Source organism: Peromyscus californicus, unplaced genomic scaffold (assembly GCF_007827085.1).
Source record: "Peromyscus californicus insignis strain IS unplaced genomic scaffold, ASM782708v3 Scaffold_11__1_contigs__length_118956290, whole genome shotgun sequence".
Lineage (NCBI taxonomy): Eukaryota > Metazoa > Chordata > Mammalia > Rodentia > Cricetidae > Peromyscus > Peromyscus californicus.
Genome location: NW_026294402.1, coordinates 64038957 through 64056764, shown reverse-complemented (window position 1 = coordinate 64056764; position 17808 = coordinate 64038957). Strand labels below are relative to the sequence as shown.

General features: G+C 44.2%; 1 protein-coding gene across 2 annotated transcripts in view; it reads right to left on the bottom strand.

Annotated features, from left to right (window-relative positions):
• Positions 1-17808, bottom strand: part of Rora (RAR related orphan receptor A) — a 744161-nt gene that overhangs the window by 192053 nt on the left and 534300 nt on the right. The window contains exon 2 of one of the 2 annotated variants that reach the window (XM_052713323.1): positions 3568-3597. In XM_052713323.1, the coding sequence (XP_052569283.1) occupies positions 3568-3597 (30 nt within the window). Of the gene's footprint in view, positions 1-2078; positions 2098-3567; positions 3598-17808 lie in introns of those variants that run through there. The other variant, XM_052713341.1, reaches the window with a different exon arrangement.

Genomic DNA, 17808 nt, shown 5'->3' with positions numbered 1-17808 from the left:
GCTATTATCCACCCAGTATTATTTCATCAGGAAAAGAAACCGGAACACTCCTCCTCACAGACAAAGCGCAGGCACTCTTGCGAGGGTCCGAGCAGCTCCGTGGGCTATGTAATCACCATGAAAATGGAACTGAAATTCCACACCACAGTGTGAAATTGATCTAATGTCCCTAGCCCACAAGTGAAGAAGCTTTTTCATGTTCACATTCTAAAACCTAATAGCAACATTTCCTATCAACAACTGAAAAACATTACAGATGCAAGAATTTCTTGACCATTTTGGGCATGATGACTTAGCATGAGAAACTCCCAGGCTTTAGCTTTTTCCCCTGAGCCAACCAGCCAAACATTTAGGCGTCTCACATGTTCGGGAGAACCTGAGTTTCTAAAGACTATGCTCAGGGACTTCCTGGAGGCTAATGAGCTCATGTCCTTTCATGGAATTTATGGCTCAACTTGCCCCAAACTGTGGTGTGTGTGTGTGTGTGTGTGTGTGTGTGTGTGTGTGTGTGTGTGTGTGTGTGTGTGTGTGATGCATGCTCACACACATCTGAGTGTCACAATGATTCAGGTTCACTTTACAGTTCTTGCACCTCTGAGTGGCGCACATGTGACTTGACACACTGGTCTGATAATATATTTGGCAACTATACATATTAATTTGTAAGTTGAAGCATCTCCTTTGGAGGACAGTTAGAAAGCTCAGACTGAAATCACTAATTCAGGGCGACTTGAGTTGTCAACTATTATACAGTCAAGGCTTGACCAAGGTTTCCAGAACCCTGGCTAAAAATGAAAAATTTGCATCAGTACAGAAATGACTTCATATACTTCACTGGTAGTGAAACTTCTTGAAGAACAGACGTCAAGAGGAGTTAAGAGCAGCTGAAATTTAACGTCTTAAAACAAGAGAAAACCCGCAAAGCACGTTAGGACCGTTTTCAAGGAAAATCCCAACAGATTCTGAGGAAGAAATCATTTGGGTGATGGCTATTAGAGAAAGAATTGATTGATTCTCTCTTCCTGCATACATTGTGGGCCCTGCAGAGATGCTACGACCAGGAACATGAAGGACTATCTGCCAAGCTGGGTGACAAAAACAATCTATGTTCCAATGGCACAGAGGACTTCCGCACTCATGCATCTCGAAGGGTGACATCTCTCCTGACGTTCACAGACCTTTGTCACTGCCTGAGTGCTATTCTTTCCAACTTGTCACGGAGATATTTTATTTTGGGGCCTCTCCCCCACTCAGAAAAGTTAAATATCATCTTACCCTTCCCCAAATGTCCTGACATCATCTGACCTAAATCTTTCAGTTAAGAACACTTAGGAACTTTGGGGTTTTTTTTACAGCGTACTTCATGCTTAATGTCTTCCAGGGTGTCCAACCCGCAACCCTCGGGCCTCATGAAGCCCAGGGTAGCTATAAATGAGGCCCAATACAAAACCAAAAACTTACTTAAAATATTATGGTAATAACTCAATTGAATTGTGAGGTTTTCAGGTGTGAATTTTGTAGACGACAATGTTGTATAATGGTGTCAGAAGGTTGGACACTCCAGATTGACTCTCAAGGTTAGAAAGAAACTACTATTTTGGCTGTAATTTTTAAGGTTGACAGAGATGAAATTCTTTAAGCTTTTGCAGAAAGGCCTATCTGGTGAAATGGTCTGTTATTAAAGTGTAATTGTTTCCCTCACTAGTCACCGCTCTTCTGCTGTCCCCTAAACCCCTCCATGAATGTCTATATAGGCCCATAAGTTATTTTCAGTGATGGCAATACCTTGGATGTCTTCACAGATGGACTGTCTATACAATACCAACAACATCTGGGGCCTCTGCCTTTTGCGATGTCATCATTTGAGGTATGCTCTTCATAGCTAATGGAGTTGAGCTGGGTTCTTTGGTCTGCTTACTCTAAGAGCCAATCCACAATGCAAACTGTCTGTAGCTTTCTGTACATGGCTAGGTGGCCAGAGGTCCACACCCCAAACCACCACAAACAGTAGGCACAATCAGCAGCCCCTGCTTGGGAGAGGCCCAGGACGGAGCTATCAGAAAGACTGGATTACTTACCACCTCTAGAGTGGGTCCCTCCAGGCCAGGGACGAGCTCATGGGCAAGGCTGTGCAGGGAAGCTCTCTGTACCATGCCTGCCCTGCGGATATACAGAGGACTTCAGTGGCCTGCGCTGTCAATCTCTCAGTCAGCATGAGCTCAATTATGCACCAACAACAGCAAGAACAAGAACAACGACAGGACAATCCCCAAAAACTAAGGGTCACAGACTAGCCTGACTCGGGGGCAGGGGGGACAGCAGCGACTGCAACTGTGGAGGTGCCATCCTGACCATACACCACCTAGCTTGGGCTGGACCTCTCGTGGTAGTTCAAACAAGCATTCCATGAAGAGCCATGAGAGCCACATGGGGGAACTGCAAGACAGGGCCCTAAATTTCAGGCAGCTTCTCATTGCAAGATACTTCTTTTACTTTAAAAAATAAAAATGGTAATTTCTTATATTTCCCTTTTCTACAAATACAGAAAGACAGACAGACAAACCCAAGAGCAGATTTTGAGAATCAACTGAGGCACAAGTGAAACTATTTTGATGTTACATAGATATTGCTCCCCCCCCGACCAATGATTCACGTGGAATTAAAAAAAAATGTAAAAAGTTGAATGAAGAAAAATGTGGGGATATATCCTTGTCATTCCTCTGTCGTGCCAAAAATAGATCCAAGGCTGGCCTTAGAAAGATGCCCAAACACATCTCATAGGTAGCACGTATCTGTGGTTTGAAATACTCATCAAATTCTAAAGACTCCATTCGTTCAAAGCCTAAATAATATGCTGGTCAACGACAGCGAAGGCTGACTGCTTGCATCAGCAACACAGTGTTTCCTCCTGAAGTGGAAGGCTCAGTCAAACATCACTGTTCCAACTGCAGATCACAGCACCTTACACTGACGTGAGTTGCTATGTTTATGGTGGAATTTGAGTGAGGCAGCTGATGAAGGCGATTGACCCTAAGAAGTGGGATGAATACAGAGCATAGACCCAGCACACAGTTCCACACCAAACTATCGATGCCAGTTACCAGGGCCCCCACGGATCATGTCATGGTTGTGCAACAGCGCCTCTATCCCCCTCAGTATCTCTGCTCCACAAACATAAGAACAAAACAACCTCATCTATGAGCTAGTGGGAAGGAGAAGGAGAGAGAAGCTGAAAAGAAATCTGGGTTTTCTAGAAACTCTTCTAAGAAGGATCCAGAATAAGAGGTGAGCAGTAAGTAACTGATCCTCCTGGCTAGGTTTTGTGGCGTCTCTAAAGATTCATGGTTTGGAACACCAGAATACACCAGCTTATGCCTGACCTTGCTCATCAACACACACTCAGTACGAACAGGTGGAGATGTACCAAATCCGACCACTACAGGTTGAAAATATGACCACTATTGACCATGGAAACATTGGTTTATGCTTGAAAGGCCACAGCAGCCAGACATATGCGAATTCCAACTCTTCAGAAAACTTGGGACAGAAACAAAATGCATTACTTACATGTGTGTGTCTTCTTCGTTACTGAGATCCCTGGAAAAGAAGAGAAAGAGACAAAGGTCAAGAGAGGTTCTGTGAGGGTCTCTGTGGTCATAAGGCATGCAGTGTGTGCTTGTCACATGTCACCTTTAGCCAACGACAAAGCTGGACTTGGCCACGGGACGTATTCCAAAGCCATGAACTGTAAAGGGCAGGGACCCTGAGCTCACCCACTCTCTTATCAACTAACTGCATGGCTGACAGCTCAGTCAGCACAGTGCACCAGTGCATGCCTTGCAAACACAAGAGGTCAACCCCCCCAGAATCCATGTTAAAAAGTTGTTCGTGTTGGCGCATGCTTGTAATCCCTTTGCTGAGGAGGCACACCACATTCCTGGAGCTTGCCACCCATCCAGCCTAGCTTAATTGGTGAATTGCAGGTCAATGAGAAACTGTCTTCAAAATAAAAGTGGATGACGCCTGCGGAACTCTACCTAGGGTGGTCCTCTAACCTCCACACACACATGCGCACACCCACTCATGTATGCACACACATGCATGCACACACACAAAGCAGTGGCACAGACAATAGTGAAACAGGATGAAGAAGATGAGAAGAAGCTCATTGCCTCATCATCAGTACGGAGGGGATCATGTGAATAGGCCGAGAGAAGGCACAGGAGAGCAGCTGACCCACTCTGACAAGAGTGGGCTGAGCAGCGGAGCGGTTAACTCGGCACAGCCACTGATTCCGAGTTTCCCTTTTAATGAAAATAGTCCTTCCTGCTCACTCAAAGCATAGCTTTTTATGGTGAAGAAAAATACGGCCACACACACACACACACACACACACACACACACACACACACACACACCATACACCACACATACATACATACACACACACACCACACACCACACATACATACATACACACACACATATACACACACATACACACACACACACACACACACACACACCACACACCACACATACATACATACACACACATACACACCACACATACATACATACATACACACACATACACACACACACACACACACACACACACACACACACACACACACAATGTTATTTATGCATCTATATTTGTTAAAGTCCATAGGGGAATGATAGCTGACGCTCTACAAATAGCATCGATATGAATGGTGGGAGCACAGGGATGCATGAGTCAGCACCTTGGATGTCCCCAAGATGATTTACGGGTGACAGGTGACAAGGAGAACTAAGCAGTAGCTGGCGAGTGTCACCGACAGAGAAGATGGCCACAAGCTCCTCTGCAAACTGTCCCAGTTCTGCTTCAGAGTAGCTAAGCTCTGAGCGTCTCTTACGCTTCAGCCTTCTAGGGAGACATTCTTAGGGCTAAACCAGCTCAAAACCATCCAACTGCTGAAAACGTTTAACTTGTGACTAAGAACTGTGGTAAGCCTTGAGTTGTGTTTTTTCTTTCAAGTTATTAAGAGAACTATTTAACCCTCCCTTGGAAAGTAAAAGGAGCTGGAAACTTTGGCACCCTGCAGCATCGGACCTATTACTTAACTGTGGAACACATCGTTCGGGGAGCAGATCTGTTATGAAAACCCTTGGTAGACACGAAGGAAAAAAAGTTTCAGTGTTGTGAGCCAAGACCAAAATCACACACTTGCTTCTCCAAAGTTTTCCAAAGGCCTTATTTAAGGAAGCTGAAATTACAGAGCCCAATTCAAATTTGCTCCCCCCACCCCCTTATTGAGGAAAACTAGACTATTGTTTTTCATTGTGTTTACTTTGGCTTTGCAAAGTGAAGCGAGATCCCTCTGTGAAGACCCTCAGAGACTCTTCAAGGGAACTGCAGAAGTGTTCCAGAAGTTTCAGAAGCTTCATTTATCCTAGGAAAGCCCCTTTCCCCAAAAGCAGCAGTGAGTAGTTCTTAAAACCCAAAGATGATTTGTGACTCCAGCTCATGACACCAGCACCAATAAATGGATACATTAGTGCCTTTTCAGCATTACTGGAGATGCGAGCATACTTTCCTTAGGAAATGGCACCTTCTGTAAAATCACTTTGAAGAGAAAGTGCCTAGGCTGTCACTCCTGATTATTCAGCCCCCCACACACAATTGGATTGAACGCAACCCCAAACAGACCTATCTATATTCGCTGAGTGTGGAACTATTTTTCTCCTGACATTCGAAGGTCTGATGAAAATCCCACCGCGCTGGGTTTTCTACTTAAAGTTATTATTCGGCGTGATGCCGTGTTCTCATCAAATTTTTTCATGATGATTACACTCATAATAGATTTTGAATCTCTTTCCAGGAAAGCTGCCTGATCCGGGAGGTCGCGGTAGCAGGCACAGAGCAGAAACTTCACATCTGTCTTTTGAGAGAAAGCATGTCTTAAGTCTTTAAAATGGCTCAAACTCTTGGTCTTGTAGTTTTGTGATACTGCCAATTAATAGTCAATATAGGGCAGCGGAGGGCATGCCAATGTTGAGATTGCTAAAGGCGGCAGATAAAATACAGATTGCCAGGTTGTGTTTGAACTTCTACTACTAACTTTTTTTCTCTATATTCACATTTTACTGAGCGGTATGTATTCTATCTGGCAACTTCAATCTATATAAATATAATCCCAAATTACATTATCATTTACAATGAAGATATACTAACCAATAAAATGGAGAAGAGCATAAAGACACCTCTCCTCTCAAAAGCAATATGTTTTTAAAGGCTCGAGTCATATTTATGGCACTCTAAGTGGGTATAGTACATTGTTGCTGTTTTTACGGAGGAGCTATTTTGAAGACAGAATTCCGTTTCCCTAGGAAAGGCAAGCAAAAGCTACAGTGCAATCTCATGGAAGATAAATTGAAGAGAATAATTAGAAAATGTATAAAACTCCTCTTGCCCTCCTCACTTCAAAAAAAGAATCATCTTGACCCCAAAGATGGCTCGAACTTGTCCCCCTTCTTTCTTTACGGGACTTGTGAGACTTTGTATCTGTGACTCCACAGACATAAAAGAGGAAAAAGAAGATGATCTCTGTATTTCACAGAAACCAAGGCCCAGGGAAGCGTAATTAGCATATTTAAAGTTTCTCTGTGGAAGTTAGTGCTTGATGAGAAATGTGCCCAAGGCAAGTCTTTAAGACCCTGGTGTAGATAGGACCTCTAAAAAGCATGTCAAGAGGAGGTCTACTCCCTCAAATATGCCTCTTAGAAGGGAGCTGTGTAAATAATTTAAGCCTATGGGAAGAGTATTTAAACCCTGTCTCCAGCTTATTTAAACCAAGCCCCAGCTCAGGTTTGGGGGAGAGAGTCAAACACACAAAGAAGCTCCAGTCTCACCAACTGGAAGACTGAATCTAGAATATTCTAGAAGGGACCATTCTGCAGGGACTCCATCTGTGCCCATCCCCCTTGTATCACTGACATCGAGCTGTGCACCCTGCTTTCGTCAATCCTGGCCCTCTGCTCGGTCCCTGGTAGGAAAGTCTTCTCTTCGTCTTCTTACGGTCGCAAAGATTTAGACTTCTTGTCTTCCTCACTCAGAACAGAGCTCGTCCTCAGTCCACACACAGCAGTCACCCAGTGCTGTCCTTTCCATTAGGGAAAGGGGAAAGACCTTCAGGGAAGGGGGAGTTCTCATCTAAATCTTCTGCAGCAGGAGAAGAAAGAATCCTTGGAAGAATTCCACTTCCCAAAGGAAGACCGTTTTTAGTATTAAGAATGCAAAGATGTGTATTTTACTCGAGAACGGAAAGGAGTAAGTTTCTTCAAAGCCGCTCTGACAGAGCTGCATCTGAGCCCACCTGTCTTCCTGGCTTTTGGCTGAGAGACCTTGGGCAAGCCGTTAAACCTCTCTGAACCTGAATTTCTCCACCAAGAATACCGATGATCTTTGTAATATTCAAAAGACTGCTGTGACGATTCAAACAAAACCAGAGCTTTTAATAAACTGTGGAGTCTGGTATTAAATGCTAATTCATTTTAGTAAAGAATAAACAACCACATACTCTTTAAAATCCACACATCTTTATTTTACATACTTTGCCTGCATGCATGCCTGTGCACCACATGCATGCAGTGCCTGTAGAGGCCAACAAAGGATGGTAGATCCCCTAGACCTGGAGTTACAGATGGCTGTGACCTACCATGTAGGTGCTGGGAATTGAATCAGGGTCCTCTGGAAGAGCAGTCAATACTCTTAACCTCTGAGCCATCTCTCCAGCTCTATACACAGTATTATTTTGACAAAATGGAATTATCACTGGAGGCTGTAGCTACTGGAGGCTATGACACTGGCCTTCTTGTCATCCTGGGTTTGACACTGACTCAGGGTCCATGACTTCCATTGTTTGTGACTGGAGGAAAGCATGAGACGGACAAACAAGCGCCGTGAGGCAAAGCAAACTTTTTGGTAGAAACCGATGCCATGTGGATTCTCTCCTCTGTTCAGTTCAAAGAAGCGACTCACTTCTGGCTGATGGGGTAGGTGAAGGGTGTTGCTCTCCACCACCAAAGGATGACCAGGGGCCTGGCCGCTTTATTCACTTGCAGATGACTGAAATCAAGCCAAGGTCATGTCTCAGAGTCTCACAAAGAGGCCCCAGAGTAGAGCAAAAGTCTCCGAAGAAAGAGAAACTTTATGGAGGGGTAGGGAATGGTGGCAAGAATCCTCTTCCAAACACAAAAAATTCACACCCCTGAATCTAGAGTGCACTCAATGGACAGCCTGGGTCAACTGCTCAGTGTGTCATGTATAAAGGACGGTAGTTGAACTATCCGATTTCTTTATTCTCCAACTTGTTCTTGGATGACTCGCTGCCTGCACTGCCTCTAAACTGCCATGCCAAACCATCTCTTCTAAGCAGCAGGCTGTCCCGTCGGACCTGTTTTGAGAAATCCAGAGGCACTCATAATCAAAGACAACCCCCTGAAACATTTTCCTCTTTCCTTTAAAAACCAAAAAAGGAAAGAAGGCAGCGCTCACAGGAGGGTTCATCAGTGAGAGAAGCTCTTCTCATGGGGCATCTTTAAAGTTAGCTGGGCTGGCAAAGAGCTTGCCTATGAAGGTCCTAGGCTCCTTACAGTTCTCCTAGACTCATGTGTGCACACACATAAACACATGGGCACACATACACACACACACAAAATAAACATAGGACTGTTGTCATATTGTAAACTACTCTAAATTGTTATGTGGAAGTGCCCCAGGTGTGTGTGTGTGTGTGTGTGTGTGTGTGTGTGTGTGTGTGTGTGTGTGTGTGTGTTTAAGTTGTATTACCCCCAAGGCACCTTCCATTTTTTTGTGCCCTGGGCAGGGTCTCTCACTGTCCTTGAACTCAAGTAGTAGCTTGGCTGGCTGGCCAGTGAGCTCCAGAGATCCATTTACCTGTCCCCTCAGTGCTGGGAGTATAAGCAAGTATCACCATGCCTGCTTGTTTGGGTTTGTTTGTTTCTTTGTTTGTTTGTTTGTTTGTTTAAAGTACACATTCTGGGAGATAGAACCTACGTTCTCATGCTTGCCAGACAAACCCTGTATCGCATGAACACTCCCAAGCCCATGGCAGTAGTTTTAAATTAGGGACTTAAATTCTTAAAACAAAAAGGGAAAAAAAATACCATCAATACCCCAAAATCAAAATATGGCTTCCAGTATCATAAGCTTGCCTGACTCAATTTAGTCAACCACATTTCAAGGTAAATCAAAGGAAATGTCATGAAAATACCACGAATTTGTCACTGTCGAGCTTATCAGTGGAGAAAAATTTCAGAGTTCTTAACTCCTGGAGGAGAATGCTTCAGGAATGTAATCTGATATTTCTGATCTTGCCCAATCTTGGACCAATTAACTTCCCCGACGGGCCTCTAGGAGGCAGTGGTCTGGGTACAGAGGGATTTTGCTCTATAAGAAGTAGCACCACCCCCACCCCCCAGTACCACATGTGGCAAATTCCTAAGTGAGCATTTTCAGAGGCCTGGCGAGCTAGACAAAGGCTTGCTCAGTGGGGACACTCCACTGTCACCTTGTCAACACTCAGCCTTGTGACTTCTCTGGTTCTCTTGCAACGATTTAATAACCTCGAGTATCTAACTGTGGCTCCTTCTGTGTTAAATATCAAAACAGGCAAACACACCAGAGTGAGCAATACCTAATACGTCTTACCCCCTCCAACGTACCCATAGTCCTACCTTTCAGGGGACTGTGGCAGAAAGGAGATAATCAGAGGGAAGACCCAGGATTTAACTGGCCCATGTCACAACATGGCACTAGTTTCACTTTGCACCCTGGAGGTTTTAATTCTAAGGAAACAGTGGCCCCAGATCCAATGGCATTCACAGGATTGAGTCTCCCTTCTTACACGACACCTGAGGGATATGCTATACTTGCTGTCAAAATGTGGCATCTTGGGTAAATGGCTTAGCTTCTCTCAGCCCCTGGGTCCTTAGTAAAAAGAGGACAGGGTTGGGGCTGTGGCTCAACAGTCAGAGCATGTGTGAGGCTCCAGCTCTGATTCTCTGAACCCCCGAAGAGGGTGGTGGTAAACGCTGAGTGCTCAGCAAGACTGAAGATCGTGCGCCCGGGACACGGCACCTAGGGCTGGTTTTCTAGTAACGATGTTTCTAATTGCATACACGGTGTGAATATATTCTGCACTAAACAGAAGGCTATCCCTTGGGCAGATGCAGGCTTGTCCATCAGGGAACTGCTGGAAAGCAGGTATCTAATCTGGGTAGCCAATGCTTGAGGTCTTAGACAAATTTCATCAAACAAAGCTGAGAGCACTTAGCTTCGTGTGTGCTATCAACCCACACAGTACGGAGGCTGCAGACCCCCCACCCCCTCAGTCCTCCTCTGACTTGATCCAAGAAAGGAGGAAGCCAGCCACGAAAGCCACATTTTACAGGCAGCAAATGAACACTCATTGAGAATGAAGACACCACCCCCCTTGGAACAGTCAACAGTTGTTTCACAAAGAAAAAGATCTTACTTTATGCTCGTCCTCCAACCCTCCCACTCCACCTAGAGCTGGCAGACCGAGCTTGCTGGGTTCTACATGGTCAAGGAGAAAAGCACAATAGCATGAGGAAAATCAGGATACAGCCCAGGAAGAGGCTGGCCAAACAGAAACCATGTTACAAAATGCTGTCCTTGTCTAGGACAGAAGAACTATTAATGATAATCAGTACATCTTACTGAAAGTGCTCCAAGTAATCTCGAGACTTTGTTTCAGAAATTCTTAATGGACATTAATGCTTCGAGTTCACTCAAAAGAGAAATAAATTACATGTCAGGGTTGCTGGGACCAAGGGCAGCAAGCAGAAGGCACCAAAGCATTTAGCAATGTTACGACAACCAAATTTTTTTATAATTGCATAAAAAGCCCTTAAAATCATTTAGAAGTACTAATTATCAACATTAATAATATTTTAATGTGAACTTTCTTTCATGTTAGGATAGAGCCTAGGTTAAGCTGTTTCGGTAAGAATATTTCAACTCTTTGACCAACCGAGGTGTTTTCTTAGCCATGAAAACGATTGCACTTTAGTCTGAAAAAATGGTTGTGGGAATGGGGAGTTCTTTTTTCTGTTTTTTGAATTAAAATCTGTGTGTGTGTGTGTGTGTGTGTGTGTGTGTGTGTGTGTGTGTGTGTGTATGTGTGTGTGTGTTTGAGAGAGAGAGAGAGAGAGAGAGAGAGAGAGAGAGAGAGAGAGAGAGAGAGAGAGAGAGAGAGAGAGAGATTGAGATCAACTTTAGGTCATCTTTCCTGATTTATGCCCAGAAGCATTTTTTAATTTTGGTCAGGCACACTAGAGGTATTCCTTCTTTCAAGTCTTGCCTTTATCTTTAACAAAAAAGAGTTCCAAGGACAAAGCAGGTCACATTCCAGGGCACACAGGTCATCAGTCTCTCTGGGAAAAAAATCTGGGTATCTTAGAAATTCCTCTGAGAAATGGCTATTCATTATGAAAAGTCCATGCTGGAGGGGAGGGTTTTCTTCTGGTTGTACCAAATGCATGATTAGCACCAGGACACAGTGACAATAATTACAGTCCTTATTCTTCAAGAAGGATTTACTTTCATCCAGTTTGTATATGAAAAATGGACCTGTCCAGAAGGTTTTACTCAATTAGTTCACATTTGACCTCAGAGCTTTGAGTCCAGATATGAACTGTTAACTACCAATGCTTCCAATGTAACCTTCTGGAATTGAGGTGTGTGTGTGTGTGTGTGTGTGTGTGTGTGTGTGTGTGTGTATGCACATGTATGCATATACACACACAGCATACATGTGGGAGTCAGAGGGCAACCTTTGGATCTAATCCTCAGATGCTTTGTATCTTAGGTTTGAGTGAGAGACCCTCACATACCTGCACCTTCAATGAGTTGGCCTATGAGCTTCCAATCGATCCAGCCCCCATCCTGCCATTTCTAGGACCACTTCTCACCAGGCTTTAAGACTGAACTCTGGTTGTCAGGCTTGGGAGCAAGCGTGTTTCCCTGATGGCCTTTCTGCCAGCTCCGTACTTGGCTTCCTCTGTGGGTTCTGGGTTCTGGGCTCTGGGGATCTGAACTTGGGTCCTCCTACTTGCCAGGCACTTGCTGTTTTGACTGAGTCATCTCCCTACCTCCCACAGTTGAGAAGTTTTAGGTTTGATGATACTTTTTTTTCTGGCAATGCTTTACTTTAGGGACTTCTGGACTCTCTTCAATCTAGTTCTCTCTACACTCACAGGCAGGCACAGACTTGTTTGGGGCTGACTCACCAGAACGCTGTCAGCAGGAGGCTAGAGTTTCCACCCCCAAAGACAGAGTTATCAGAACTGGTTAGATAAGGATAGCCCAAAGATCATGGAGGAAGTCAGAGACTGCACATCGATATATCACAGGGACAAGCAAGCTCAACTACAGCTCACGGGGCATGGGTCCTGGTCTGTACACCCTGCCAAGGCAGGGGAAGATGGAAGACATGTGACCCCCACCCCAGCGACTGCTGATGACAGTAGGAGCTGGAGAAAAGCTGGCTGTGCCCCACATTACCTAAAACAGAGGAGAATCTGACAGGGCGGAAACACGGCGACCTGGCCTAAATTTGGAAGAAATGATCTCCACCTTCAGAAGAGATGAGAGCAAAGAGGTCGGGATCCAGCGGAGGGACTGACAGTCAGAAAAGAAGAGGGCTTCTGCATTCAAGAATATATTGAAAACCAAGGATTGAACACAGAATTTTTAAAGATGCCAACATTAGCGAGCCTGAGGACCGAGAAAGACCAAACAAATAAACAAAATGTGCAAGCAAACCCACAACTCCCAAACACATAAGGAAAGTCAACATGGTTACTATCTTGAAGAAGAAAGATGAAAAAACAGACCATATGAAAACATCAATAATTCAACTATAAATTGAATTCAATCATAAACTGAACAGTTTGCAGTGTTTACCTTGTTTAATTACAGGGTTTTAGACAAGCTGTTTCAATTGACCTTTGCTGGGAAATAATTTAGGAAAAAAAGGAGGCTACTTAACATTAAAATTAAAAAAAAAGTGTGTGTGTGTGTGTGTGTGTGTGTGTGTGTGTGTGTACATGTGCACATGCATGCAGATGCTCAGGGAAGACAGCAGAGTATATCAGATCCCCAGGAGCTACAATTACAGGCATTTGTGATCTGCCCAATGTGGGTGCTGGGAACGGATTTTAGTCCTCTGCCAGAACCTCATACTCTTTCAGCAGCTATGGTGGTTTGAATGAGAATGGCTACTAAAGGCTCATACATTTTTTGCTTGGTTCCCAGTTGGTGGAACTGTTTGAGAAGGACTAGGATGTGTGGCCTTGTTGGAGGAGATGTGTCACTAGGGGTAGGCATTGAGGTTTCCAAAGCCCATGCCATTTCTAGTTAGCTCTCTCTGCCTTGTCATTATTGACCAAGATGTAAATGCTCAGCTACTGCTCCAGCACCATGCCTGCCTGCCTGCCACCATACTTCCTGCCATGTTAGTCATGGACTTTAGCCTTCTGCAAACATGAGCTCCCAAATTAAATGATTTCTTTTATAAGTTATGTTCGTCATGGTATCTCTTCACAGCAATAGAAAAACAACTAAGATAACAGCAGGGTCATTTCTCCAGCTCCAAAGTATTGATTTTTTTTTCATGAATTTGTACTTGTCAGATTAGATGGGTAAACTCTTTCCCCCATGGGATTCTGAAACAGGAATTCCTAGCTTTGCCAATTACTTGATGGGTAATTTTGGGTAAGACATCTAACTCCTCTGTGCCTCAGTTTCTTCATCCCTACTTGAAGAGGGAACAGATTTTTTTTCTTCCATTCTAAAATTCTGCCACTAGAAATAAAGCCCCACTGAGCCAGTCACGGTGGCCTGGAATCTCAGCACTAGGGAGGAGGACAGAAAGACTGCCACAAGTTGGAGACTAGCCTAAACTACAGAATGAGGTCTTCTTAAAAAAAAAAAGACAAGATAAAATGAACACAAAAGAAATGAAACCATACTGATTAAATCTTTGCTTCATGACATACACAGATCTTTTCATCATCCCATAGTTTACTTTAGTGATACATCAGGCAGTAGCCACATGGATGTCCACAAAGAGGATGACTTTGGTCCAGTATGTCTATGTCATGGGATACTCCATCATCATGGAACATGAATATCAGAGAAAGATGTTCTATTGGCATGAAGCAAGGGAAACAGAAAATGCCAAAGAATAATCTTTGTTTTTAAAAAAACCAAGCTCATTAAAAAGACAGATTGAAAATATACACACTGAATTAATGAGAGTGGTTATCTCTGGGTGGAGGGAAATGATGGGCGCCCTCTTCATTGCTTTGCCTATATTTTCTAAAATTTCTATAGTAAAGCTATATAAATAAAATTTTAATCATAATAAAGAAGTTAATATGGAAATACCTATCTCAAAGGACTGTTGGGAGGATAAATGAAATAATGAATGGGGATACTTACTCAAAAAAAATTTTTTTTAATTGCAGGTATCTCTTTGTGAGACCCAGTTCCCATGGCAACTGCTAATTGCACTCTTGACCTTTCCTAGGGAACTCTATATGCTGTGAAGAAAAAGGGCTATGACAGAGCTAGCTACTTTCATGAGGTTCTATACTATAGAGTCTAAATCGATATGTAATCAGGTTAATAGTTATCCTAACCAGAGTTTACATGTAAAGAATGAGCCCTGCTTAACTCAATATGTTTTATGCGGTGCTCTGGAATGAAGGTAAGCAGAGACCTAAACACTGAGGTCAGATAGCTCTTGACTCCTGGGAAAAGAAGCATCCTTATCTACCAGATTGAAGTCTCCTAACACTCACAGGCATACCTGCAACACTTCAGCTCACCACACCCACCCAAGGTCTCTAGAGAAACAGAACAGGAAAGCCAGTGTGTGGAGGTGGCAGATCCAGAAGGCAAAACACGGTGATAATCACAAGACCCTCCTGAGTGGCCTTGAAAAGAAACAAGGGAGAAAGGGCAGCTTTCACTTTAGGTAGGATGCACTGGGAAATTCTGAATGAAATAATACAGTGACTGGGATTTGCTTTAGCAGGGGAAAAGGCCACAGTGTAGCAAAACCTTGCTAAAGACTGATAGGATATTGGTATATGATAGTTCATCTACTGTTGACTTGTTGACGTGTGTGTGTGTGTGTGTGTGTGTGTGTGTGTGTGTGTGTGTGTGTGTGTGTGTAGGAAGGTTATATAATGCCAGGCATCCTCCTTTTTGGTTCTCTACCTTATTTTCTGAGACAAGGTCTCTCATTGAATCTCGAGTTCATTGATTGGCCAGACTGGCTAGAGAGCTATGCCCCCCAGGGATCCTCCTGTGTATCCCTCCCCAGACCTGGAATTATAAACGTGTAGCATCACCTGGCTTCTTTTCTACATAGGTTCTGGGAATCTCAGATTTGGGTTTGAGGAAACTGTGCTGGCTCAGCTGACGACTCTCTTTTCAACAGGGTCTCATTTAGCCCTCCCTTGTCTCAAACTCATGATCTAGCCAAGAATGACCTTGAACTTCTGATCCTCCTGTCCCCACCTTTCAAATGCAGGAATTACAGATGTGTGCCACCACCCCCGAGGATTGAATAAAACCCTGAGGGTTTTGTGCTGGCAAGGAAAGTAGTCTACCAATCCAGCTATATCCCTAGCCCCTGAACATTTCATCATAGACAGATAATTCTAGCTAGAAAGGACTGCCCAGACAGCTGAGAAGTTGAGTCTCCCTCATAGGAAGTGTGAGTGATTTCTGCCTGGGCTGTGAATGCAACTGAAGAAGGTGTTACTAGAGCAGGTTTTAATACCTTGGGAAGTAGCTACAGATACACCCTGCACACAATATTTATTTAAGGGCAGAAGTGATGGCTTGGCTTGTAAAGGTATATGAAGCTAAGCTTGAAAACCAGAGTTCAATCCCCACAAGGTACATGGTGGAAGGAGAGAACTAACTCTAGCTGTCCTCTGATCTCTGCACACGTGCCATGGCATGTACATACTACACACACACACACACACACACACACACACACACACACACACACACACACACTTTAAAGAAATGTTCATTTAATTTTATTTATGAAAAATATTTTGTCTTTTCCTTCCTTCCCCTTTAAATTCTCGTTTGCAATGAGGTCTTCATCTTTCCAATCATGACTTTGTCAACTAGGAAAGGTTTTAGGAACACAGCTTGATTTGTACTGGAATTTGTTATGTCCCAGTGAAAGAAGCATGAAACCGCAAGGAAGGAGAAGAAAACCCCGAAATGCGATTTTCAGAATGTGTCCCTGTCACTTGGGGATGCGTGACCACAGTGCCCCCTGCAAACATCTTGATTTTCCTACTCATGTTCCAAAGCGGCAGACACATGACCTAAGAACTCCCGATAATCATGAAGTGATGACGCTGATTCTGTCCCTCTTGACACAGATGAAACCCATGCCTCAGTTTCCGAGGTAACAACCTAGAAAACAAGTCATCCCAGAGGCCAGAACCGGTAAAGCCAGAAGGCTTTGAACCCAGACACACGGAACATTCCAGCTAAGTCAGCTTCCTTCCCACTTTGAATGCTTCCCTTGACAGTCCTACGTCAGTCCCATGTTCAAAGGGGTGCTTTAAACATGGCTTTAAAAGCAACAGGGAGGGAGCAGGCAAACTTTCAGGATTTTATCTCTGGGAATAAAAGCAGAAGTGACTGACTAGAGCAAGTGAGACTCAGCCAGAAGCCTCCATTACAGAGCCAGCTGGCCTCAGAGAGCAGGTGTGTCCCCCGGCATGGCTTCTGTGACCACTGGGCTGGAGATGAGCCACCGAGCCGCCAAGAATTCCTCCATCACTTTCGCGCCGATAAAGGTCTGATTATTATTATATACTGTTATTACATATGATGCCGAGTCTCTGAGCCTTACTGTAAGGCATCATTTTATAATAGGTTTATAATGACAGTAAGATACTGTACAGGTGGGATTGTCAGCTTTGGTGGAGCGCCACCTCACAGTGGTGACATTGTAAGGACAAGCCTCCTTCACCTAAAGGAGCTGGCCTCTTCTAATGGGAACAGCTCATTGAGCCCATACTCCACGTAACTAAAGAGCGAAGACTAAAAGTCAAGTGTCACGCGCTGGGTGGGTCCTGTAGGAACAGGTCCTCCCAGCTGGCCCTCCCAACACTTGATTCATTGACCAGAGTTCTACTTTCTTTCTGCTTAGGAGAAAAGGACATTCCAGAGAAATTAAGTTAACTATTAGCCAAATCCCGACAAGCTGCTGGCTTGGATTACATAACAACTCTGTAATTCCAGCAGCTAAGAACGGGAAGCCAGCATTTTCTCATTTTCTCAGATCTCTCCCTCCCTCCCTCCCTTCCTCTCTCTCCCCCCTCTCCCTCTCTCTCCCCCTCCCTCTGTGCATATACACACATGTGTATATGTTCCAGTGTGTGCACCTATGTGCATGTGCTTCTCTCCAGCGTCACCCCTTAGGCGATATCTGCCTTTTAAAATGTATTTATTTATTGTGGGTGTGCATGAGTGTGTGAGCGCACTCACACATGCGAGTGCCACGGTGTGTGTGTGTGTGTGCGTGTGTGTGTATAAGTGAGAGGATAGCTTGCAAGAGTTAGTTCCCTCTTTCTATTATGCAGGTCCCTAGGATTGAACTCAGGTTGTCAGGCAAGTGTCCTGATTCCCTAAGCCACCTCACTGGCCTTGCCTAGCTTTGAAGGACA